This window comes from Aethalodelphis obliquidens, unplaced genomic scaffold (genome assembly GCF_003676395.1).
Source record: "Aethalodelphis obliquidens isolate GAN/ISIS:26980383/991018 unplaced genomic scaffold, ASM367639v1 scaffold11, whole genome shotgun sequence".
Taxonomy (NCBI): domain Eukaryota; kingdom Metazoa; phylum Chordata; class Mammalia; order Artiodactyla; family Delphinidae; genus Aethalodelphis; species Aethalodelphis obliquidens.
The window spans coordinates 16,219,465-16,244,364 of record NW_020837955.1 but is presented as its reverse complement, the minus strand read 5'-3'; the positions used below and the strand labels follow the sequence as shown (position 1 = coordinate 16,244,364).

At 56.1% G+C, this 24,900-nt stretch overlaps 1 protein-coding gene across 4 annotated transcripts; it reads left to right on the top strand.

Annotated features, from left to right (window-relative positions):
• The first annotated feature begins 4,396 nt into the window (after positions 1 to 4,396).
• Positions 4,397 to 24,522, top strand: LOXL4 (lysyl oxidase like 4). 4 transcript variants are annotated; one of them, XR_003433866.1, is made up of 16 exons: positions 4,397 to 4,486; positions 8,903 to 9,197; positions 9,780 to 9,958; positions 10,866 to 11,071; positions 12,496 to 12,534; positions 12,708 to 12,927; positions 13,708 to 13,891; positions 14,066 to 14,220; positions 14,929 to 15,096; positions 16,151 to 16,313; positions 18,484 to 18,727; positions 19,826 to 19,941; positions 20,556 to 20,692; positions 21,070 to 21,181; positions 21,506 to 21,652; positions 23,232 to 23,344. XR_003433866.1 is itself a non-coding variant. In XM_027112251.1 (15 exons), exons 2-15 carry the CDS (start codon positions 8,918 to 8,920, stop codon positions 23,300 to 23,302), a joined length of 2,274 nt encoding a protein of 757 aa, XP_026968052.1. In that variant the 5' UTR covers positions 4,397 to 4,486; positions 8,903 to 8,917; the 3' UTR covers positions 23,303 to 24,522. The 4 variants fall into 4 exon arrangements, 3 of the variants coding, with proteins under 3 accessions (XP_026968052.1, XP_026968054.1, XP_026968053.1); XM_027112251.1 differs by lacking the exon at positions 21,506 to 21,652 and having other exon boundaries at positions 23,232 to 24,522; XM_027112253.1 differs by lacking the exon at positions 23,232 to 23,344 and having other exon boundaries at positions 21,506 to 22,769.
• The last annotated feature ends 378 nt before the right edge of the window (positions 24,523 to 24,900 follow it).

Here is a 24,900-nt window from a genome sequence, read left to right as displayed (position 1 = left end):
AACCCAGGCTCGGGGAATTCTTGCCCAAGAGGCCCGAGCCAGCTCCCAGCCCTTCCTCCTGAGGGTAGACTTCACCCAGGCTGTGCGCCCAGGCTCAGGGGGCCAAAGGGCCACGGCTGCAGAGGTCTGGACAGGGCCTGGTGTGCTCATGTTTCTGTCACAGCAGAAGGACCCTTGCCGTGTGGGATGGAGCAGAGGGTGGGAGGGGGAGGCAGGTGGGCCAGGCTGGGGCTCAGGGCCAGGGGTAGATACTCCCTGTAATAACATGTTTGACACAGAACTCCAAGAAGTAGAAAGTTCTGGATTCACACCTGGCCTATTCCAGGGCTTTCCAAAGGTGTATTTGTCAAGGCAGGAGGACAGACCATGTTTTATTTGACAGTGAGTGAGTTTGATTTTTAACTCTTAGATACGTGGACATACGGTACGAGGCCCCCTTTGACTCATGACCAAGCCCTGCAAATATTATTAACAGAGATTTTCCGGAAGTTTTCAGAGGAACAGGGAGGAAGACGACATTCCATATCACAAAGCAAAGCTTGCTAACGTTTCCACTGAGCCAGCTCTTCCCTCACATGTCCTCCCCTTACCCAGCAGACCGTTCGCTCCTGTCTCCCCAGGGCCCATCTCCTTGGTGAGCCTCTCCAGCCTGGCTAGATCCACCTCCTCGCTCCCCCATCCCTAAGATTTCTTAAGGTCCCCTCAGCTCCCACTCCCCAAACCCCACTCTAAACACAAGCCTAATAAACAGCTCTCAGCAAAGGGAAAACCTGTCCTCTGTTGAAATGGTCTCTCCTCCTGCATCTGTCCTGCTTTGTGTTATCACGGTCTGCTCTCCACCACTCTTGTGTCTTCGAGCCATCTCGCCCACTAGGCGGTGAGCAGAGACTGTGTCTGGTTCAGCGCCGTGACTCGGCCAGCGCCTTATATTTTGAGAGCATTTATGCAAGGTTTCATGGACGAATTCGTGGAGAAGTTAGAATTGGAGTTAGGCCTGGAGAACAGGTAGAAGGTGGAAAATGAAGTCAGGAGAAGAAAGGAACAGAGGGGACAGGAGAAGCAACAGTGGAATCACTGTATCCTGTGGGCAACAGCGAGCCACTGAAGATTCTTGAGCTAGGGCATGACAACACGTTAGGAAGATCCATCCGCGCAGGATTTACTGAAGTCAGGGTCAGCCGAGATGCAGGGAAAAGAGGAGGGCAGTTTGGCCCTGGGATGTCAGAGGGCAGGAGTGCAAAGGCAGGACAAATGGATGCTGGAGGCCGTACACTGGCCTCAGCAAAATGGCTTGCCTGACGCCACATGGCTCAGTCAGTTAGAACTAGAATTCAGGTCCCCAGTTCCCAAGATGTACAATTTCCTCCATACTGAGTCTCAAAGGAGGTGGGGCTGAGTCCCAAAGGCTGCTGAGGAGGAAGTTTTGCCCAGCGGGCATGGCACTGGGTACTCTAGCCAGGTTCTCCCCGGGCGGCTGCTGGCAACGTGCGAGATCACAGCTTTGTGCAGGAGATTCGGGCCTTCCCACTTGGGAGGAAGGGCCAGGCTCTGATTTGGGCGAGGACGAGGAACACCCCGTGGGGAAGGGATTCGTGTTAGCTACTGTTTAATCTCTCAGCTCCTCACTCAGAGGGGTGGGCAGATGGCAAAGCTTACACCTGGGGCCCTGGGGGACTGGGTGAGGGGTGAGGGGACATGGGAAATTCCTGACATCTGTAAAGTGCTCCATGACTTCCAAAGCTTTATTCATGACCACCCCACTTTCCCACCTCTCTAGCTAGTGAATCATAGCCACCCTCCAAGGCTCTTCTTCCATGAAGGCTTCAATCCTCAGACTTCCCTCTTCTGTAACCTCACAGCCCTGTGCTTAGGCTCCAATCTACCACTTGCTACCCTCTGCCGATAGGAGCTGTGTGACTTTGGCCAACTCACTTAACCTCTCTGTGCCCCAAGTTCATCATTAGTAAAAGGAGGGTAATGAAAGTATTGTCCACAGGGATTTTAAGAGTAAATAAGATGACACAGGGAACAACAGCTCCACACCTGCAAGCTGTTATGATGATGACGATGACGCCTCATCTGTTTGGCTGACTGTGGGTCTGTCTCCCCCACCACTCTGCAAATTCCCTGAGGACAGGGATCTCACATCCAGCTTGTCTGCTTTTCCACCAGGTCTGGCTCAAAGCACAAAGCAGCCCATTTATTCAATCCATCAGCACCTATCGAACACTTGCTATGGGTGCTAAGCCCTGTGATAGAAACTGTGTTTAGAGATAAATAAGAAGCTCGAGGGGGGCCCCAGAGTCGAGGTGGACACAGACCTGTATATCAAGAGCGCGGCAGAGGGTTTTGGCGGCAGCTGAGGCTGTGAGCACAGTCAGGCACGAAGGAGGAAGCGGACAGTCTCCATCAAGTCAAAGCTTATTGAGATGAACTGAATTGTCCCATTTGACCCCCAGAGCAACAGCATTTAAGGATGAGGAGATGGCCCTCAGCTGAGAAAATCCCACCGCTAGCACGTCATGGAGCTGGGCCTGGGACCCGAGCCCCGCCCTTCTGAAGCAGGGGGCTCACACTGACCCCCTGGGAAGTCCCTCCTTCCACTGCTCCCCAGCCGCAGCCTCTGCCCAGACTTGTAGGTTAAAGGACTTCTGGGCAGCATCCGTTCATTCCCTGGGCTCTAGCCCAGGCCGGGCCCTGGCCTCCAGGGTATTTTTAGTTCTGGGCGGCCAGGCCTGGGAGGGTGATTGGCAGCAGGTGGAGCCCATGTTTTTCGAGCTTCCTGTGTTGTTCCTGGCTCAGCATGAGAGGTGGCTGGGCATGGGGAGGGGGCCGAGGCATACCTGGCACCCCAGCCCACAGCGGGCTCATTGTCCCTGGGGGAGGGGCTAGGCCACTACTGCTGCCACTGACCAAGGCTGGAAGCATTCTTTGCTGTTGATTCATCACAGGGTACTCTTTGAGCCCAGCTGGGGTGGGGCAGGGCATTGGGGGGACATCTGGGGCATGGGCAGCCAGGGGTGAACACTAGTCCTCCAGTGGCCAGGTCAGTGTGACCTGGCTGTCACCCAGGAATCAAAAAGGTCTACCTTGCCACCCTAGCCCTTATCACATTCTGCCTTATAGTGATGTTTGCTCACTTGCGTCTGCCTCCGGGACCAGACTGGGAAGCCCCTCCCATCCACCCCTCCCATCCACCCCCTGCAATGTCTAGCAGTCTAGCCCCCTGTCCAGCAAGTAGGAGAAAATCAGAGATGTGCTGAATGATGGAGCCTTTGGAAGACCGTCAGGCAAGGTGGGGGGGAACAAGGGGAATCATACTGCACTGATCTGGGCCTAGGGAGGAAGCTGGGAGGCTGGAACTCTGACCATTTTACAGACCGGGGCACTGAGGAACTGGGAGGAACCAGGACTGGGGGAAAGAATCTGGAGGAACCAGGCTGGGATTCAGGCGTCTGGGTGCCCCCCAAAATTGATGGGACTCCCCTCTGTCAGCCCCTCCTACTTTTGTCTTATTCCACCGTCTCCCCGCACCCCACCCTCCGCATACACTCTCCGCCTAGGAGCCTGTCAAGGGCCAGGGCTGCCTCATTCAGCTCTGTAAGCGGTTGTAGTGGAGGATTTCAGCTTGTTCCATTATTGTTTATTACGTTGGGGAGCAAGTCGTGTCTCTTGGGGCTCAGTATTCCCAACTGTACAAGGGGCCTCATGCCCCCGCAGTACTCAATAAACTTCGAGGGACCAGGGCAATGGAGAGGACTGCCTGTTACCCCAAAGACAGCACACCTACACCCCACCATCCCGACCTCATCTGAACAGAGCCACCTCGCCACCCTGCCCGCCCCCGCCGAAAGGAGCCTGCGTTGTCCGAAGTAAACAAGCCGGTGGGACAGTGAGGCGCTACCACGTGAAGGGCGCTGCGCGTCTTAGGGACCCACTGAATGTAATCCCCAGGACAGCTCTGATGGTGGCCACACCACCTGGCTTTGCAGAAGAGGAAGCTGCGCCTCCGACAGGCACTCACGAGGCCACAGCGGCACTCGGGCAAACGCAGCCAGCTGGCGCCGAGCCGCAGTCTTTTCCCGGGAACGCCGATCCTCCCACAGTCCCTCCTGCTGTAGCGCGCCAGTTTCCTCCACGGAAAACAGCTGCCCCGACCCCCGCAGCCTAGCGACCCCGGGACTTCCCGGGCCGGCGGGCTGCAAGTGGGCGCCGGGCCGCGTCCGGGGGAGGGGGTCGCCGGGCCCTCGCGGGGGCGGACAGGGCGGGGCGCCCGCCGCGTCCAGGTCCGCCCGGGGGCGGGGCCTGCGGGCCTCCTCCGCGGCTGGCGGGCTGGAGGGCGGGGCGGGCGGAGCGGGGCGGGGCGGGGCGCGGGCGCCCGTGGGCCGCAGCTGGATAAAAGGGCCCCAGGGTGCCCCAGGAGGCCCGTTAGCGCTGCCCGGCCGCGGAGCCCCGGCCCCAGCCCCGCAACGTCGCACTGCAGCTGGTGAGCCCCTGCCTGGCCCCTGGCCAGGTCTGTCTCTCGCTGTCCTGCCTGTCTGTCCGACTTCTGTCTCTCTAGGGGTCAGCAAGTCTCTGAGGGTTCCTGAAGGCTGGGAATGGCAGGCGTGGGGGTCCCATGAACAGTTAGCCTAGACCCCTAGTCGCTCACCAACCTGCTGCCAATGGAAGTGACCGAGTTGGGGAGCTTGGCCCCATGGCCGCCCAGGGTGGTGCGTCGTGGCCTCGGGGTGCCTGCGTGTCTTGTTTGTGGACACGCTGCGTGTAGTGTAGCCATTTCTCTGGCCTCTCCCGGGGCAGGGTAGGGGGAGGCAGGGGAAGGGACAGGTGGGTTCAGACGTCATTCCTGTGACAGGGTTCAAAGAGGCAGGGTGGAGCCGGGCTCTCTGAAAAAAACAGACCAAAACTGAGTATGCTGGGGGTCGGGGGGAGACTGGGGACAGAGATGGAGGGTGGGCAGAGGGCTTCAAACTCTACATGTCCTATGCCTGGACACGTGGATATTTGCTGGCACTGTGTCAGGTCACCACAATCAGTGGTCCCAGGGAGGCAATCAGGGCTGAGAGGGGAAACCCCACCCCCTCCTCAAAGAGCTAGAGAGAAGAGGCTTCCAGTGGTTCCGGAGCCTGGTTCCCACCAGGACAGCACCCCAGCGCTCTTTCCTGAATACCCTTGGGCACTTCCAGCCTCTCTAGCAAGGCCAGGTCAAGCCAGGTGCCAGAGTCCCCTGGCAGCACCTGGATCAGGCGCCTCTCCCCTCCAAGTGGGCAGCACCTGGATCAGGCGCCTCTCCCCTCCAAGCTGGCAGCACCTGGATCAGGCGCCTCTCCCCTCCAAGCGGGCAGCACCTGGATCAGGCGCCTCTCTCCTCCAAGCTGGCAGGATCCTGGATCAGGCGCCTCTCTCCTCCAAGCTGGCAGGATCCTGGATCTGCCACTTGGTTGCCCTCAGCGCTGGCATCCAGCCCGATGCCCTCACACCACGGCTGGGTCATAAATCAACCAGCAACAGGGTGGAATTTCATTCATCTCCCTGCCTCCCTTCCTTCTTCCCCTGCTCCCGTGTCCATCTCTCTCCTGACTGGGAACCTGGTGCTGGAGCCAGGCTGCCTGGGTTTGAATCCTGGCTGGGCAAGTTACTTAGCTTCTCTGGACCTCGTGTCCTCACCTATAAAGTGGAGATAAGTATTCAATAAATATTTTTAAATGTATAATAAACTTATTGTGATTAGCCTGCCCTCCTCCTCAGCCTCACTCTAGCCCTTTCTCCTTCACTTTGGAAAAGATCCACTTTTGAGGCTGTTTCCTTCTCTGAGGGGGGCTTCTCAGCCTGGTCCTCTTTTTGCTCAGCTCTGGGGGAGCAGTTATGGGAGACACTCCCCTGGGTTGTGGAGACAGGAAGCAAAGACACCAAGTGCTAGGAAGGTGGGGGTCCGGGCAGGGGACTTAATGGAGGGGGTGACGTTTGAACTGGGTGTGGAAAGATGTGTAGGAATTTAACAATCTGAGATTGAGGGAAGGGGTACCCCAAGTAGAAGGAACAGTGAGAGCAAATGCTTGGAGGCTGGGAACTGAAGGATGTGTTTGGGGAACGTGAGAAGACAAGTGTGATGTGAGCGAAAGCTGCAGTGGGCAGGAGGGCTGGGAAGTGGGCTCTCCCTGCAGATGACTCGGTTCCTGCTACCGCCCATCCACCTCCTGGGCGGCTTTCATAGAAGGGAGCTGATCTAGCACCAGGATCCTTCAGCAGAAGGCCACCCCTGTCCCCACGGAGGCCCCTTGGAGGGGAGGGGGCCTGTAGGCCCAGGAGTGTCCACAGCCTCTAATAAGACCTCCACAGTACTCTGGGGATGTCAGCCACAGCTACACAACTGACCTTACCAGCCCACCCCCTGGCCCATATCGTAGATGGGGGACCTCTAGTGCCACCCTCTCATTTTAGAGGTGTTGCACCTGAGTCTCAGAGGAAAGCATCTGAATCATGTCACCTAATTTGGTGGCAGAATGAGGAGCATCCTGACTGCTGCTGACAGGGAGCGGGGTCATCTCTCAGGCCAGACCCAATGTGACCCCTGGGTCCTACCAGCTGGTGGGCCCTGAGCCCAATCTTTCTATCCTCTCATGTCATCTGGGGGAGGTCTCTATCCACAGTGACTTCGGTTTGGCTCAGTCACTAGCTGTCCACCTCCTCCTTAGGGGTGCAGGGAGGAGGGAATGGGAACATCCCAAGCAGCAGAGAGCCTTCTGCATGTGGTGACAGCCAGCAGGGAGCCTCCCCCGGCTCCTGAGTGGGGAGGGACATGAAGAAAACAGTGCTTAAGTCTGAGAAGGAAGTGTCGCAAAGAAGGGTAGCAGTACTGGGGACTTGATGTTGAGTTGGGAACGCGGCCTCCATTCCTTCTTTATCCAAAGAGAGGCTGGGACCAACCTAGACCAATGGTTCTGTAGTAGCTGTTTCAGTTGCTGTTAATAATAGCTGTCAGATGAGAGCTTGCTCTTCTAAGGGCTTAACGTGTATTCATTCATTTGATCTTCACAAGAATCGCACCCCCATTTTATAGAGGGGATAAACTCCATGAGAAAACTAAATCACTTGAGATTGAGAAACTAAATCACCTGCCCAAGACCACCCAGAAACCAATTGGTGGAGGCGGGACGTGAACTCAGGCAGCCTGACTCCCAGTCTGCACGCCTAAGCGCAGTGCTATGCCACCTTGCACCCACGCATCTACAGATATCTACGGGGTGCCACCTACATACCTGGTACTGCTCTGGGCACTGGGGGCACAATACAAAGTCCCTGTTCCCGTGGAGCTTCGTTCCTGAGCTCATCATGTGCACTTCTAGGAGCCCACTGCCCCCAGCCCTGGGCTCACCAAAGCAGGCGGCTTGGTAGCTGAAGTGGGTGGGACTGGGCGCGGCCAGGAACAAGGACCGATTCTCAGCCAGAAACCGGCTTGTGGGGAAGGGAATGGCAGGGGGCCCTGTAAGACGCTCCCCACTGAGACTGACCAGCTAAGGAATCCCCCTAAGAATAGCAGTGGCCATGGGAGAAAGAGGGAGTCTCCCCAGAAGGAGCCCTTTTAAGCCTCAAGCACCGAAGAGGAAGCCCAGGACCCGACTTTCTCCCTCCACTTCCAGGCCAGCCTCAGCTTCCCGTCAGCAGTAGAGCTGGCCGTGGAGGAGCTTCGGCACTGGTGGCTGCAGATACTCTAACAGCTCCAACCGGGGATGACCGTCCTCTGTGCTCGTCCCAACCCTGCTCCTAGGAGCAAGGCTGCTAATGTATGAGGGGGAGCCCCCAACTCGTCCCCTGTAAGGACCCAGAGAGCATATGACAACAGCTTCCTGGAGATGGGAGCCCTCTTCTGTGTGTGGTCACTGCCTAAAACCCTCCCAGGGCCCTTTACTTCCTGCAGGATGAAGGGCAAACCCTCTGCACGGTGCACAAGGCCCTTGATCATCTGGCCCCAGCCCGTCCCTCCACCTCAGTCCCCTCCAGGCCCCCAATACTGCAGTACAGGGTTAAGAAAGGGCACTCCCTGCTCTTGCACAAACTCACCTCTTTCCCTGTTTCCCTCTTTCCTCATCCTGTTCTCTCTACCTGGAATTCCCCTTCTCTGAAGGGGAATAAGAGAACTCTTATTCATCCAACAAGGCCCTGGTTAAGTGTCCCTTCTCTGATTCCTCATCTCTGAGCTTCGTGAGGGCAGAGAGTAGTGTCTGATGTGTTCACTTCTGTGTCCCAGCACCTGGCCTAATAGTTGGCCTGAAGCAAATATTTCAAAAATGTTCGTTGACTCAATGTACAAACTATGCATGTAGGTGGACCTGGAGGTGGAGCTTGCTGTGTGGCTTGGGCAAGTCTCTTAAACTCTCTAGGTCCCAATTCCTTATGTCTAGAGTCAGGAAGTTGATCCAAATACCCTCTATCTCCTCCAGCTCAGACAGTCTAGCCCTTGGGGGCTCCCCATGACTCAAAGTGTAGGCACCCCACCTTCTACATATAAGACGACATCAAAAATGGCTGTTCATCGAGCACTGGCCGTGTGGCAGGCTCGTGATAAGCACTTTATGTAGGCACTTTACATCCATACTTTATTCAACACTCACAACAGCACTGGGAGATAAGGATTACTACCCCCACTTTACAGATGAGGAGACTGAGGCTCGGGAAGGCTAAACTTCAACTTCCTCAAGGTCATATGGCCAAGGAATGGTGGGTTTGAACCAGATCGACTAATCTCAGAGCCCAGACCCAATCCATGCCACCACACACACACACACACACACACACGCACACGCTCTCGGAGGGACCTGTGCTACCCTTTGTCTCTGCTAGCAGAAGAGACCCGAGGTCAGGGGTAGACGTGGTCATCATTGTCACATTTACTCGTTCCCAGGTGCCTTGACCCACAATGTGGTCCCTACCAGCTGCCTTCCCTCCTCTCCTGCTGCTCCTGCTGCTGGGCCAGACCCCTCCCAGCAGGCTGCAGTCACTGAGCACCATGAAGCTACGGCTGGTGGGCCCAGGGAGCAGGCCGGAGGAGGGCCGCCTGGAGGTGCTGCACCAGGGCCAGTGGGGCACCGTGTGTGATGACGACTTTGCGCTTCAGGAGGCCACGGTGGCCTGCCGCCAGCTGGGCTTTGAAGCCGCCTTGACCTGGGCCCACAGCGCCAAGTATGGCCCAGGGGAGGGTGAGTGACCGGTGCTCCCCTGCAGGATGACGAGGAGATGGTAGCGGGCTTCTCTCAGGGGCTGGGCTCCCTGAGGCTCCAATAGAACCTGTCACGTTCCCACCAGTCCTTTGATACCCAGCTCAAGTGACCACCTCTGTGAGGCATTTCCTGAGTGCTCCAGCTGCAAATGACCTGTCGTACTCTCCCATTCTCACTTGCGGTGAGGCCACCACCATCACCACCATCACTACCACTCAACTCTCAGTTCCTTGAATATAGCAATCACACACAATGGGTGCTCAGCAAATGCTGTTGAGTGAATGACTAGATGGATGAATGAGGGAACAGGTAGATCTAATTAACAGACCTACCTGGCATTTTCCAAAAGCAGATTCTATGGGACCTGAGGCCAAGAGGAGACACTAGGCAGGGATGTAGATACCAAACTTCCAGGAGAACCAACTCCTCTCTCCACCCCCATTTTCTACTCAGGCTTTGGAAGAGGAATGTTGATAACTGTGGGGTCCTATCCAGGAGGTAGAGCCCGTGACTTGCCTCTCTGTGCCTGTCCCTGAGCATCACTCATCCCCTCCCACACAGGACCCATCTGGCTGGACAACGTTCACTGTGTGGGCACAGAGAGCTCCCTGGACCAGTGCAGGTCTAATGGCTGGGGCGTCAGTGACTGCAGCCACTCGGAGGACGTCGGGGTGGTGTGCCACCCGCAGCGCCAGCGTGGCTACCTTTCTGAGAGGGTCTCCAATGCCCTTGGGCCCCAGGTGAGAAGGCCGTTCAGGCCCCGGCCTGAGCTGAGGAGGGGGTCAGGGGACAGAGGGCGTCCAGGTGGTGAGCCTGGAGGAGGAAGGAGAAGAAAGGGAGCAGAGCGCGGGCTGGGGCCCTGAGGCCTGCTTGTGGCCTGGAGCAGGTGCACGGGTAGAGGGCCCCAGCTTGAGAAAGGGCGGGCAGGGAATCAGAGGCTGGGTCTGCCGGAATCACTGAAGCTGCTCCCCACGAGGGAGGCAGCAGCAGGTAGGGCTTGCCTCAGCCACAAGGCCCAGCCACAGTTGCTGTCTCTTCCTGGCACAGACAGCTCCAAGCTAAGAACAGCCCAAGCCGAACAGCAGGAGCAGGCAGGGCAGGTCTCTCGACTCTACCCTCTGCTGCCAGACGGCCTCAGCCTGAGGACAGCTGGCCGTGGCCCACTGAACGGGGCAGGCCCTGACAGGGGGCTTCGCACCGGTCTAAGTCATCCAGGGTTAGGGCGGGGGTCTCGTGGGCCAGAGGATCCTGCTGGTGGTCTCAGGCAGCTGGTCTGTGCCCATCCTCTGCCCTCCCCAGGGTGGCGTGAAGAAGGCCCCCTTGTGCCTGGCGGAAGCCTCCCAGACTCCAAGGGCTCCCATCCTGGCCCCAGGAGAGCATGGCTCTGCTTGGTTCTCCTGGAGTTGAGGAAAGGACCCTAAACAAACCGAGCTTCTGCCTCCTACTCACTGTGTGGCTTTCAGCAAATGCCTCCCCATCATCCCCGAGGACCGAGCCACGTGGCCTCTGTTTCCTGGCCCGTCCCATGAGGGCGCTGGGTGGGGTGATCTCTAAGTGCTCCGAGCCCCAGCTTTCCCACGTGAAGACCTGCAGCGGGCTCAGCGGGGGCAGGAATCCTGGGGCCCACGGTGACCACGCGTCCCACAGGGCCGGCGGCTGGAGGAGGTGCGGCTCAAGCCCATCCTTGCCAGTGCCAAGAGGCAGAGCCTGGTGACCGAGGGAGCTGTGGAGGTGAAGTACGAGGGCCACTGGCGGCAGGTGTGTGACCAGGGCTGGACCAGGAACAACAGCAGGGTGGTGTGCGGGATGCTGGGCTTCCCCAGCGAGGCGCCTGTCGTCAGCCACTACTACAGGTAGGAGGACGGCTGGCTGGAGGGCCGCGCGGAAGGCGGGGTTGTGGAAGCGTCTGAGTGTGTGTGTGTGCGCGCGCGTGCACGTGTCTGTGTGTGATGTGGGACCTTGGAGACTGCAGTGAGATTGGCAGGAGTAGTGTCTGTGGGAGGACATTCAGTGGGTGTTGGGATTGGGAGGGAAACAGGCCCGGTGGAGCAATGTGCCTGGGTTTCCTGGGTTATGGATCCCTCAGTAATTAAGACAAGAGTGAGGATGAACTTGGAGACCCTGGGAAGTTTCTAGAAACAATCAGAAAATAAACATCGTACTTGCCAATCAGATAAAAAGAATTGACTATAGTGCAGAGTACTCCCCAAATGAAATGTAAATAAATGTAAAATTGTGTCCCTGATTAAAAAATTAGACCTAACTAGTAAAGATACAGTGCTACTCGCAAGTACAGATGGCCTGGGTTCTGGTCTAAGCTTTGCCAACAACGAGCTGTGGGCCTCGGTAGGGCATCGGGGCCTCAATTATCCAATCCGCAGGGAACTGTCTGAACTTTGTCTCAGTGAATTTCCTCAACTGCGATCCAAGCCAGGCTCTGACTGGGTTGCGTCCAAGCCAGGCGTGGGGTGGGGCGGCATTTGGGAGAGGGAACATAAAAATATTCTGTCAGAAACGTGACAGAACTGTCCCAAGACTGCATTAGCCTGTAAACGATGACGAGTCATAGTTCTACCAGCTCCGTCAGTGAAAACTTCGTATGTTTCTCATCAAGGGATAAACCTCCCACGAAACATCTGAGTCATCTACCCTTGCCCATCCCCAATCACTTTTAGTTGGTCTGTCCCGTGTCTCTGACTTAGATGACCCTGGTTTCCAAGGCCAGCCACGTGGCCCCATCCTTGGGGATGACTGGGAGCTGGGCCCCTGACTCCCTGCTGCCCGGTAATTGCACATCTGGGCCTGGCTGGCTTGCCTACCTCCCCTGAGGAGGGCAGCCCTGATTATAGCCTCAGTATCTCTGCCTGGGCAGCTCCCACCAGAAAGGCCTTCAACTTGCACCTGTCCCCAGAGGACTTTCCCCAGGGCCCCTTTTCTCCGGTTGCCCCCTGAAGGCTGACCTTCATCTGGACTGGGGGAAGGGCGAGCTTGGAGCTGCCTGCCCCAGGGCAGCCCGGTGCAGAAGAGACACCCACTTCGGGCTTAGTCAAGGGAACTTGCTCGCCCTGCTTTCCTTCCCTGTAAAATGGAGATCATCGTTATCTGTGGGGTGGCCACTCCCTCAGGACTGTGGTGAAGCTCAGCATTGAAGTAAGATTAATGAACAAGTTTACAAACCGAGTCTAGTACAGACTCAAGGACAAGTATGGAGAGGCAGGGTGACGGCGGGTAGGACTTCTGCACCCACTCGACTCCCCGCCTGTTTGTTCCCATCCAGGAAAGTCTGGAATTCGAAGATGAAGGATCCCAAGTCTAGGTAAGGAGCAGCACCCTCAGGGGAGGGTGCAAAGGGGTGTGGCATGAAGGGCCTGCTTCCCCTCCCTTCTCCTCCCCTCCAGTCCCCTCTCCCCTCCCCAGTGCCTTGGCCTCCCTGAGTCCTGAGCACAGCCCTCAACCCCTCCCCTGCCCTCAGTCTCTCTTGTCTTCCAGACTGAAGAGCCTGACAAAGAAGAATTCCTTCTGGATCCACCGGGTCAACTGCCTGGGAACAGAGCCCCACATGGCCAACTGCCAGGTGCAGGTGGCACCAGCCCAGGGCAAGCTGCAGCCGGCCTGCCCGGGGGGCATGCACGCTGTGGTCAGCTGTGTGGCAGGGCCCCGCTTCCGCCCTCTGAAGGAGAAGCCCGGGAGCAAGGAGTCCTGGGCAGAGGTGGGTCCCATGCAGGCCTGGAGGCACAGGCCCCACCCCACGGGGAGGCGCTGATGGGGAGGCAGGGGAGGAGCGGCGAACCACCCCTATCAAGGGGGCATCAGTTCAGACCGGGAGGAGGAGAGCAACTCACAGGACGTAGAACTTTGGGATTTACTTAAAAGGGACAGTTATAACCCTACCGTAAATGGAAAGCTGACAACTGTAATTACATTGTAGCTACATCCCATTGAGGGCCGAAGGTATGGAGCCCGAGCCTGGCCCTTCGTCATAAAAAGCAATGAGCAGGTGCTGGTAGGCACTGGGGCAGGGCAGCACCATGTGAGGTGGTCTCCTCGATGAAATCGGAGCAGGCGGGAGGCCATTAGAACGGAAGTGACTTGCCCACTGTGCGTTTCATTGACACATGTCCCCGCAGGTCTCTAAAATCATTTCACAGATCTGCTGCGGAAGTGTTGCTCTGGGTTCAGCCCCAAAGGACAAAGCAGCAGTGAGGCTGGGCAAGAGGAAGGGACTCGCCTAGTGAGCAGGTGGCAGGCTGTGAAGCCCAGGGACCCCCAACTCCTAAGGCTCTTTCGTTAGGGCTGGAATCTGTGATTACTGTGGCCGCTCTTTGTCACCGAGGAAGGGGGAGGTCGAGAAAGAGCTTATTCAGAGGAATAGCCACAGAAGTCAGAACTCCAGGCCTTGGCGCTGCCTGTCCTGAAGGGGCTCTGCCGGGGGTGTAGCCCCCACCCCTGCCTCCTCGGCCCTCCCTGAGGCCGGGTTTTCTCCCAGCAGGAGACGAGGGTGCGCCTCCGCTCGGGGGCCCAGGTGGGCGAGGGCCGGGTGGAGGTGCTCAGGAACCGCCGGTGGGGCACGGTCTGCGACCACGGGTGGAACCTCATCTCCGCCAGCGTCGTGTGTCGTCAGCTCGGCTTCGGCTCTGCTCGGGAGGCCCTCTTTGGGGCCCAGCTGGGCCAAGGTGAGCGAGGAGGCCTGGGGTGGGGTGGGAGAGCCTGGATGTGCCACCGGTCCACCCTCTGGTGGTCCTGGGGTGCCAGGGCCCAGGCCGGTTCTCCCCTTCTGTGGAGGGGGAGCCGCAGGTGTGGGGTTGCAGAGATGGACCTCCCATGGCCTCTCTCCCTCCCTTCTGCAGCGCTGGGGCCCATCCACCTGAGTGAGGTGCGCTGCGGGGGCTATGAGCGGACCCTTAGTGACTGCCCCTCCCTGGAAGGCTCCCAGAGTGGTTGCCAGCATGACAATGATGCTGCCGTGAGATGCAACATCCCTAACTTGGGCTTCCAGGATCAGGTGAGCCCCGAGCTAGCCTGGGACACTGCTTGGAGCCAGTGGGGAGCGGTTCATGAGAGCCTGCCTGGAGCCAGCCTGGAATGCCCTCTCCTCTGGGAGTCTCCCCTGGCCTGGACTACTTCCCCTCAGGGCCAGGTTCTAGCCTTCAGAGTTGTCAGAATATCAGTGGGACTCTTCAGGTGCATGGGCTCTCCCACCCCACCCTCTCAGGTCCCCTGTGAAGCTGAGAGAGACGGTGCCTAGGGCAGAGGGCCACAGGATGTCAGCACCCGGGAGTGGCACTGGGAGGCTGGGTGGGGTGGTCAGAGTTCAAGGGTCACGCTAACATGGACTGTGGGCAAGTCTCTCGCCTCAGACCTTGGTTCTTTTCTGTAAAATGGGGTCAGCTGTCCCATAGGGTCATTGTGAATGAGACGATAGCTATGAAAGCCCTTGGCAATAGGCACATTGTCATCAGTGGTAGGATTTCAGGTAGCAGGAGGGCAAGTACCAGAGTGAGAGCCCCAGGTGCAGGCACCCAGTCAGATTTCTCGAGCGGGCAGGGACGTTAGGGACTATCTGATAAAACGTCCTCACTTTACAAAGGAGACTAAGCCAGAGAAGGGGAGTGTCACGTCCAGGGCTGCAGGTTTCCAGGCCGGCAGCCCCGAGCTCTCCCCTGCTAAGGCGCCCCCCCCCCCCCACCTCACACACTCCTGACCGTTGCAGGTGCGCTTGGCTGGCGGACGCAGCCCCGAGGAGGGGGTGGTGGAGGTGCAGGTGGACGTGAATGGGGTCCAGCGCTGGGGGGCCGTGTGCAGCGACCACTGGGGCCTCAGCGAAGCCATGGTGGCCTGCCGACAGCTTGGTCTGGGCTTTGCCAACCATGCCATCAAGGTAGGTCCTTGCTGTGCTCCAAAACTTCCTGTGCTAAAGCTGCTGACCCTTCATTCATTCACTCAACAGTTAATTATGAGTGAAACCATGTGCCAATATAATGCTGGGTGCTGGGATACTGTGGTGAACAGGACGCACAGTTCCTGCCTAACGGAGCAGTCAGTCGCCACATACAGTCAAGTGAGGGATGCAGTCATTCATAAAACGTTCACACAACAGGCACATGATTGTGTCTGTAGGAAAAATGAATAGAAGTGAGCCAGACGAGGTGGGGGAGGAATAAAGAGCCCATGCGAAGACCTTGTGGCCGGAGAACGCTTGACTCTGTTGAGGAAATCAGGGGCCGGGGGTGGAGTGTGGCTATCAAGAGGGAGTGGCGTGAAGCGCCAGGGTGAAGGAGGAGATGGGCCACACCATTCAAAGCCCGCAATGCAGACTTTTAAAAGATTTCTTCCTTGCTGTGCGGCAAACAGTTGGGGTGGAGATTAACATGAGTACAGAGAAACACTATTGCAGTAGCCCAGCTGAGAATGGTGCTGGCTTGGACCCGGGGAAGCAAGTGGATAGATTCCAAAGATATCAAGGAAACAAAATCAAGAGGCCTGGGGCATGGCTGCCATGGAGAAACCTCTTCAGCTTCGCCCACACTGGCCTGCCAGGCAATACTGGGCATACTTCACCCGGGAGAACTGGGCTCAACCCCGAGCACAACCGACCATCTAGGGTTGTATGAAGAACAGCTGGGGAAATGGGACAGGCCTGAGTGAACAGGAAGGGAACAGGACCTTCCTCTTCAAACAGCTGAGGTCTGCCGTCAGGGAGAGTGATGGCAACAGGGCCAGCGGTGGAAGCCATAGCAGTGGATTTTTGCCTTGACACGTGGAAGGCATTTCTAATACCAGAGGGGTCCAGAGTAGCATCACTAAAGATTTCAGGCCAAGGCTGGGCACAGCCCGGTGTGGGTGGTCTGATGGGGTCCAAGCCTCAGATGGGAGTCAGGTGACTCTAAGAGCACATCTCAGCCCTGACTGGGTGATGCTGGCTGTTTTCTTAGGACACCTGGTACTGGCAGGGGACGCCGGGGGCCGGAGAAGTGGTGATGAGCGGGGTGCACTGCTCAGGCACAGAGCTGGCCTTGCAGCAGTGCCAAAGGCACGGGCCGGTGCACTGCTCCCACGGTGCAGGGCACTTCTCAGCCGGAGTCTCCTGCACAGACAGTGAGTAACGGGAGGGGCCGGTGGGACAGGCTGGCCCGGGCTCCCCTAATTTTGCAAGCCCACACCTCCTGTCCTCAGGGAGGGCCCTGAGTGCTGGTCCCAGCTCCAAGGCCAGCAGGGTTAAGGGGTGGAAGGAGGGCTGGATGCAGAACACCAGCTCTGCCATTTACCACGTGTGGGGCCAAATCACCTGCCACACGGGGATACAAACCCTGCCCTGCCCATCTCATGGAGTTACTGTGAGAATTACTGTGAGTTACTGTGAGAATATGTGAAAATGTAAGGATACACAACAGTGTTTTCCAATCGTTGCATCACGACCAATAGTTTATAAAAACAGGATAGAAAACAATGATGTGATACATTTAGTAAGGGTAATATTTTTCTCTTGGAATTATTTATGTGTGTCACATTAAATATATTTCTTACTACAGTCTGTAGTAAGAAAAGAGTTTGAAAACTGTTGTAGAGGGTGTGGAAATGTGAGGACACATGGGGCCTACGGTGAGCTGTGGGACTTAGCCAAAAGACTTTAGGTCAAGACCATTTTGAGGCATCGGTCTGCCCCACACCCCCAGATTCTTGGGGTAGAAGCATCTGTTTGACATCTGCCAACCTGGTCTGGGCCAGGATAACCGTAGCCAGTCCAAAGGCTGCAGGCTGCCACCAACCTGAGTGGCCACTTGACCTTCTTCCCAGCCAGGCTTCAATGCCCAGACATCCTTAACTCTTGTCAGCGAGCTCTAGGGCTTCCTCTCTGTCCAGCGCACGCTGGAAGAGCGCCAGCCCTTACAGCACACCCTGCCCTGCAGGGCGATGGGGCTTGCTCCCAGCACACTGGGGCCTGCTCCCCTGTCTCTCCCCTCCCAGGAACATGTACCCCTCTGTCCTTCCTAAATGCATTTGATGCTTCACAACGGCTGAGCACAGACAGCCAGCCTGCCATCTCTGTGGTCATCCCCATTCCTCCTCTGTCATTTTTCTCCCTTCTTTCTTGCCTTTACCCTCTCTTCTTCTCTCTGAAAGCACTCTTTTCCCTCAGGAATTCTGGGGTCTGTCAGTGGGCATACCCTTAGCTCTCTCCAAAATATGCCTCAGGAATTCCAAGAGCATTTAGTGGTAGTACAGACACCATCCAGCAAATAAGCTCCCACCCTCGACGCCCGTGTTCCCATCTCACCATCGTCAGTGCAAGCCTCACCCATATGATAGCTCTGCCCCAAATCTAAAGTGTAACCCAGTTTTTGCATGAACAAACATTGAGAATTGGCAAATTTCTCTCTTGACGTTACATGCAAAAGCTGTGCACTTCCTCATTTCTGTGCTGACACAGTGAGGGACAACACGCTGGCCTCTGAGGAGGGTAAGAGCCCCCGTGACAGGAAGGGAACGGGAGAGGCACTGAGCAGCTTACGGAGACACAGGCTCTAGCATGTTGGATTTTTACGCACCAGAATGTCCACGATGCCTCAGAGGAGAATGCACAGGATGCCCTGGTACGAACACCCCTGATAGCAACCAGGGTAGAACAGGACCCTTGGAAGAAGCACAGGCTTAGGAACTGCGGCAGAATGCACCGGAACGGTAGAACCCAGGGGCAGACTCGGTGCTTAACCCTTCCAGCTCTCCAGCCCTCTCCCTCTGCCCCTCGCATTGCTGGAACTGAGGCCCAGAGAAAGAGTGAGCTGAGGTAACAAGCTAGGGGTCAGCAGAGCTTACTGCGGGGTTATATGAGCTAGGCTACAGAGGCACTTATGGGCTGAAACGCATTCTACAGAAGAAATACTAGCTTACATCAACCGCATGCCTACCGTGGGCCAACCATGATCTAAGCACGTTACAGGTACTATCACACTAACCTTCTTCTTCTTCTCCCCGTCATCCAGATGAGGAAAATGAAAGACAAAAGGCTGAGCAAGTCCCAGAGCTAGTTAATGGTGTAACTAAAAACCAAGCCAAGAGAGGAACCCAGGCAGTCTGGCCCCAAAGCCAGCAAGCTTAGGCTAAGGTGATAGAGCTTTCCTGCTATTAGAGCTCACATCTCCTGACTCCTAAACCGCCCTACTCTTCCGGCGCCTCCAAAAGAGCTTAGTCTGGAGGCAAGGCTGTCCCCTAGGCCAGGGAGCCAAACCGGCTGCCTTCCTAGCCTCTGGGTCTCCACCGTGCCCAGGTGCTGCAGACCTCGTGCTGAACGCCCAGCTAGTGCAGCAGACGGCCTACCTGGAGGACCGCCCGCTCAGCCAGCTGTACTGTGCCCATGAAGAGAACTGCCTCTCCCGGTCCGCTGACAGCATGGACTGGCCCTACGGACACCGGCGCCTCTTGCGCTTCTCCTCACAGATCCACAACCTGGGCCGGGCCGACTTTCGTCCCAAGACAGGACGCCACAGCTGGATTTGGCACCAGTGCCACAGGTTAGTGCCTGCTTAGGCCTTGGCTCTAGGGGAACAAAACCAGGGTCCAGGGAGCCAACCGGTGTGGTCTCTTACGGGCAAGCCTTCCTGGGAGGGGCGTGCGCTCTGGGAAAGAGCCTTCCTTCCTAGACGCCTCACTGGCCTTGCCTCCGGGAGGCAGTGAGGAATCCCAGGAGCATCAACCTGCCCTCTCCATCACTCCGTCGGCTGCCCAGGAGGTACCCACGTGTCCATCTCCACCACAGTGTCCAACAGAGCAGTCCTTGCCAGCAGAGCTGGTCTCTGTTAGAATGATAGTGGACAATTTTTCTGTTGGCCCTGAGGCCTTGTCTTTAAAAGCCAGGTGAAGTGGGGACTCCTAGAAACCTGGAGACCCAAAATAGCCATCCCGTCCAGGATGCTGGCTGTGCAGAAAAAGCTAGCTGGTTTCTGCAGCAGCAAAGCGAGGCCCGCAAGGAAGAGCTGCTGGCGCTGGAAGGAGACAATGAGTGTTCTTTCCTATCAGGAGCCTCCAGCCCAGACAGAAGGAGAGGTGATGTCTGTGACAAAGGCAGAATGGAAAAGGGTGTTTTTTTCCTTCAGGACACAGCTGTGGGTGGGGAAAGCTGAGAAGAACAGGCAGTGACTTTGGGACTTGGCCTTGCTGAGAAAATAAGTACCTTTCCCGGCAGCATGAAGAGCTGTCATTAGAACTGGAAACAGTGGTAGCAATTTGGGCCCAGGCTGGCAGGGAGCAGAGGAAGCATCCCTCCTCACTCAGCAACTCGGCTCCTGGGCTGGTCCCTGGACGTGTCTCTTCTTTCCACCTGCAGGCCTCAGGCCTTGTAGCCAGGCAGCCTCCTGGAGCTTTGACCTCTCCTCACCCGGGTGAGACCCTAGGTGACGAGGGCAGCTGTCTTGCTGCCTGGCAGGGGTGCCAGGAAAGTAGGCCACGGGTCACACTCATCTTGGGTTTGAGGGGGAGAAGGGCACTGCCCTGCTATTGTAACGTTCCTCTCTGGGTAAGGATGGGGCCTAGTGCCTCAGCCTTCCCTACCAGCTCCTCTGTGAGGACCCTCTCCTGTTGCTGCTGGCCTGACAGCTCTGCCCCTTCTGCAGGCACTACCACAGCATTGAGGTCTTCACCCACTATGACCTGCTCACTCTCAATGGCTCCAAGGTGGCTGAGGGGCACAAGGCCAGCTTCTGTCTAGAGGACACAAGTTGCCCTACAGGTATGTGGTTTCCTGTCGGCATATCCTCCTCTGTTAGATTCCTCGGCCCCTTTGGGCTCAGGATCCCCTCTGCCCTGCTTAACAGCCTCAGGCAGCTGGAGACTCCAGCCTGGCAACAGTCAGCACTCAAGGCGACTCAAAAAGATCAATTTCTTACCCTCTCTACTTCCTCTGCATTCCCAACATACTGTACCACTTTTGAAATGCTTAACGCTTTCTCTTTTGGATAATAGTTGCAGACCTGTTTCACTTCTAAGTCCTTTGGGACTTAGCATGGATTGATTGTCTGACTCCTATTCGCACACCCACAGTTCCTAGCCCTTAGAAATGGCATGGTAAAACACTGGCTCTCCTCAGGGTTGTATGGGCAAATGAATTAGCGTAGTAGGGCTGGAATCTTCTAATCACATTTCCTAGGCCAACAGGAATTTCCACTAGTGCATCCAAAGAAATAATCTCTGTCACAGATGGGCTTTGCTATGGTGCTGGATTCATGCTTAGTAGGAATTCTGGCTCCAACAGGCAAGATATTTAGCTGAAGCCCAGGCCCCTAGTCTGACTGCATTTAATTGGCAATTCAGGGACTCAATAACTGTCAGCACCCTCCATTACAGGAATGCAGAGGCGCTACGCATGTGCCAACTTTGGGGAACAGGGAGTGACCGTTGGCTGCTGGGACACCTACCGACATGACATTGATTGCCAGTGGGTGGATATCACAGACGTGGGCCCTGGGGATTATATCTTCCAGGTAAGTGAGCTTAGGGATTCCCCACAGGAGGTCCATTTCTTCCAGATGTTCCAAAGGCTCCCTGAGGTCAAATGAAGAAAGAGAGCTTCATAAATAGGATCTCTGCCAGGTCTGGCGCTTGAAGGAGCTACACCGTAGGGGAAGGGATCAGAATCCAGGACCTAGGTTTGAGTCCTGATTCAGTGAACAAGGGGCACGTCACAACTCAGTCCCCATCTATAAAATAAGGACCTTACTGCCTCCTTCCTGGGGTGGCTGTAAGGGTTAATGAAGAAGACGAGCACAGTTTGCAAGACAACAAATGTAAAGGATGTCACAGCCACTGTCAACTCAGAAGCCCAGTCACCTGTTCTCAGCTGGCCCATCTCTCACCCCAGGTGGTTGTGAACCCCAAGCTCGAGGTGGCAGAGTCCGATTTCTCGAACAACGTGATGCGGTGCCGCTGCAAATACGATGGGCAACGGGTCTGGCTGCACGACTGCCACACAGGTGACTGCGGGCCACTGTGAGACCAGCCCCATGCGAGCTCGGGGAGCTGGAAGACCCTGTGTCCCTGTGTGTGACTTCAGTGTGTGTACAAGGCTGGGGAGGGGACAGAGATGAATTGCCTTTGACAACTTCATAGAAGTTCATAGATTTCTGGAACAAGCTGCATCAGCCCCATCCAGTAACTATTCCTACATCCCTCTTTGTCCTTAAGGTTGTTTGGATTGTAATCTCAGTCTGCCATCTGTCCTGGAATCTTTCCTGTTACTTCAGGCCATGTCAGGATTTCCCCTTTCCAGCCTGTTATTTCTCCCCTTCCTTTCATAGGGTCTTTCTTAGTTGCCTCCATCCCAGGCTGACTGCCTCACAGGCAAACGTAGAAGTCCCCCGGATCCGTGTTGCTACCGCCAGCCCTGATCACTGCTTACAGGACGCAGACCACGGAGAACAGGGCTCAGGACACTTGCAGGATTGGTAATTTCAGGCAAAGAAGCAACAATCCAGTGGGGAGCAGAGTAAGGAGGTGGCTGCCTCACTTGCCTGTACAGAAAGGAAGCAGTTCCTCTACCTTAGAGTTTAAAGTGCTTGTATTTGCTGTGGGGTGTGTGCAGTCACTCCCACGCTTCGCACACAGAGGGTGGGGCAGGTGTGTTCATTTAGTCCACAAACATTTATTAAGACCTACCTCTGTGTTGAGCACTGCCAGGCACTAGGAACAGAAATAGGAGTAACAGGCAGAGCTAAGTGTCAGGTAGGGTAAGCAGACACGCAAATGGGTAACCCCAGTCCTACTGGGTACCCCAGAGCGCTGTGAACCACTGCTGAGCAAGCAGAGCGCCCTCCGAGCAACCACCTGGAGGCCAGCCGGGGTTTCACAGAGGAAGGGACATCTGAGCTGGCTGCAAGGAGAGGCACAGGCCAGAGAGGGGACGAGGAGAAGGCGCATAGGATTTGGCTTCAGAGGGCTTCACTGGGCAGCAAATCCAGTTCCACCACCTTCTGGCTTTAAGACAGTCAGGAAATCTCCTCCTCAGAAGCTGTCTCTTTTGTAAAATACGGCTATGCAGTCACACCTACTAGAGCTCTTTGCAGGGAGGGTTACGGTGGCTCCTGCTGAGAGAATGGACTTGATCCCGTGGGCTTCTGGGAACCACTAACAAATTTCAGCCAAGGAGGCAGGGAGATCAGATCAGATTTTCAAAAGATAACTCTGGCAACAGATGGAAGACAGTGAGAAGAGGAATATAAGGATTTGAAAATCGTGAGACTGCGTAGATGCTGCTGCCATTAAGTGAGACAGGAGCGTGAGCGAGATCAGGGGTTGGAACCTAAGGCTGCCGGCGTGGAGGCACAGCCTCCGTGATGCTGCGGGCAGGCTGCAAGGGGGCCAGGGCAGCAAGGAAGGAAAGAACACTACCCAGCTCTGACCCCTCCAGGGTCCTTGCAGGAAACACAGGGCACACTCAGGTGAGAGTAGGTTGTTATTTAATGAGAGGACTACACTGAGGTGTGAGTAGGACTAAGGAGATGAGGAGTGTTGAGACGTCCAGGGATAAGCAAAAGTGGAATGTTGTTATCACCTTGGGCTTGAAGGGGCAAAGTGTGTCCTGGAGCCAGGCGAGCGCTAGCACTGAGGAGGAGGGAGCAGCGGGCAGGAGACCATCACTGCACAAAGAGGGGAAGAAATGCCCTGGCCTCTCTCCTTCCATCCTCTAATCTCGTGCTGTTTCTTCCCAGTGACCTACATCAGTCGGCAGTCTCTAGGGGTCAGGTCTCCAGGGCATGAGAGAACAAGAAGGGTAGAGAATGAACCTGGGGAGGGGCGAGGGAGAGTGGCCAGCACAACCCTTCCCACTCAAAAGCCTATCTTCCCGATGTCCCTGCAGCTACGCATCTGTTGGCATCCATTTCCATAAAACGGATTGTTTGTGCCCACGACTAACCTGATGGAAAGGCTGAGCTGGGCAGGATGTCTTGGTGTTTGTGACGTTGTCAGGGAGGGGATGAGACTCCGGTCAGGTCGACGACTTACCTGCCCTCCTCTGGTCCGCAGGGGACGCACACCGAGCTAACACAGAGCACTCCCCGGAACAGGAGCAGCGTCTCAGGAACAACCTCATCTGAAGGCACCCCTGCGCACCCCCAGCTGCTGCCCACACACCAGATACCTCAGCTTATTGGAGCCATGCCCTTCACAGAGCCCTAACTCAGAGGGTAAGGGGCCAGTGCCAAGGGGCACCAAGAACCAGCTCAGGAAGCCTTCTGATGGCAAGATCACCACACCAGGGCGGCACTGCTCCCTCAGGATGGCTCTGGGTCTATCCCCTGAGGGACTTTGGTCTCTGGACTATGGCCTTTGGGCTTTGTTCAGCTGAGCTCCTCTTCCATAGGAGACCCAGTCCTTCCCGGATCTTGCCCCAGAGTTCATGGTTCAAGAGCTATCAGTTCCTTAGGAATGGACTGTGGCCCAGTCCCCCATCTAAATGGTGCTTTGCAAATGTCTTGGAGGAGGACCGAAATACACAGGAGGAGAGGTCAGCTCTCTGCTAGGAGCTCTGTGCAACACAACTTGTATCAAAGTCACAACTGGCAAAGAAGCTGGTGACTTCAGTCCCTTGCTTGATAGGTCCGCATTTAGGATTCAGCTACCATACGCTCTAAGAGTCTGTTCTTTAGTGCCCTTACCTTTATCCTACTGCACATATGGGTGTTTCTAATATCCTGGAAGCTTAGGCCTCAGGCATCCCCTTATCTCCTGACGGGCCCAAACCACCAGTTACCGAGTGCTTGAGACGGGGCAAGATTCACAGGAGTGGCCAGATATGGCCTTCCCGCAGAGCAGCAAGAGGAGGCCGAACAGAAAGAGTCCCGGGGTGCTGTGGACCCCAGCTGCTGCCAGGCCCTCTGCCAAGGGAAGAACACTTGTCCTGACCCCGGCAGGCAAGGTCACTGTGCGCCTCAGGACCGGCCTAAAGGTCGGGTCCCCCAGGCTTCTGGAGTGAATTTTGCATTGAATAAAGTTTTGCAGTGGAAAGAACATGGGTCAAACAGGCCGCTCATCTCTGCAGGAAAAAGAAGACAGGTCTGGTAGAGTGGAGGACAGGAGACTACGGAGAGGTCAGAAGGGGAACATTTAATTTAGTTAAGGACTAAACCTAGGAAAGGCCACCATCCCTGCTTGACCTGGCTGTTGGCAGGCCCTTGCTCAGATGGTATAAAATCCCATGGTCTTCCTGGACATGATTCTTAATCCTGTCTCCACTAAGACACACTTGAGAGATGATCCTTACAGGTCTGATGCCCTAATGCCAATAAAGGTTGCTCACTATGGACTGCTACAAAGACGAGACTGGCTGTGATTCTTGGCAGTTCTCAGCACCCTAACTCTCCCCCTTTTCACTGCTGGTGACCTGGTTACTAAGATGTGTGGAGCCCACATACTACTCACAACAGCCCCACTGCACTTCTCCGACATCAGCCTACAGTCTGCTTCACAATTCCCTCCCTAGGCTCCGTGGTGAAACATGGGTTGGAAAGGTTAAGGGATGAAAAGTAGGAGGAAAGAAGAAAAAGTCCAAAGATGGTAAACTTTTACAACCAAGGCTGCAAGGCCAGAGTGAATGGTGGTAGATGGGGCAAGATTACAATAGTCCTCCCGTCCTCACATACGAGAGCTGCCCTTCCTTAGCCGGTAAAAAGGGACCCGCTCTGGGGTATCCTCT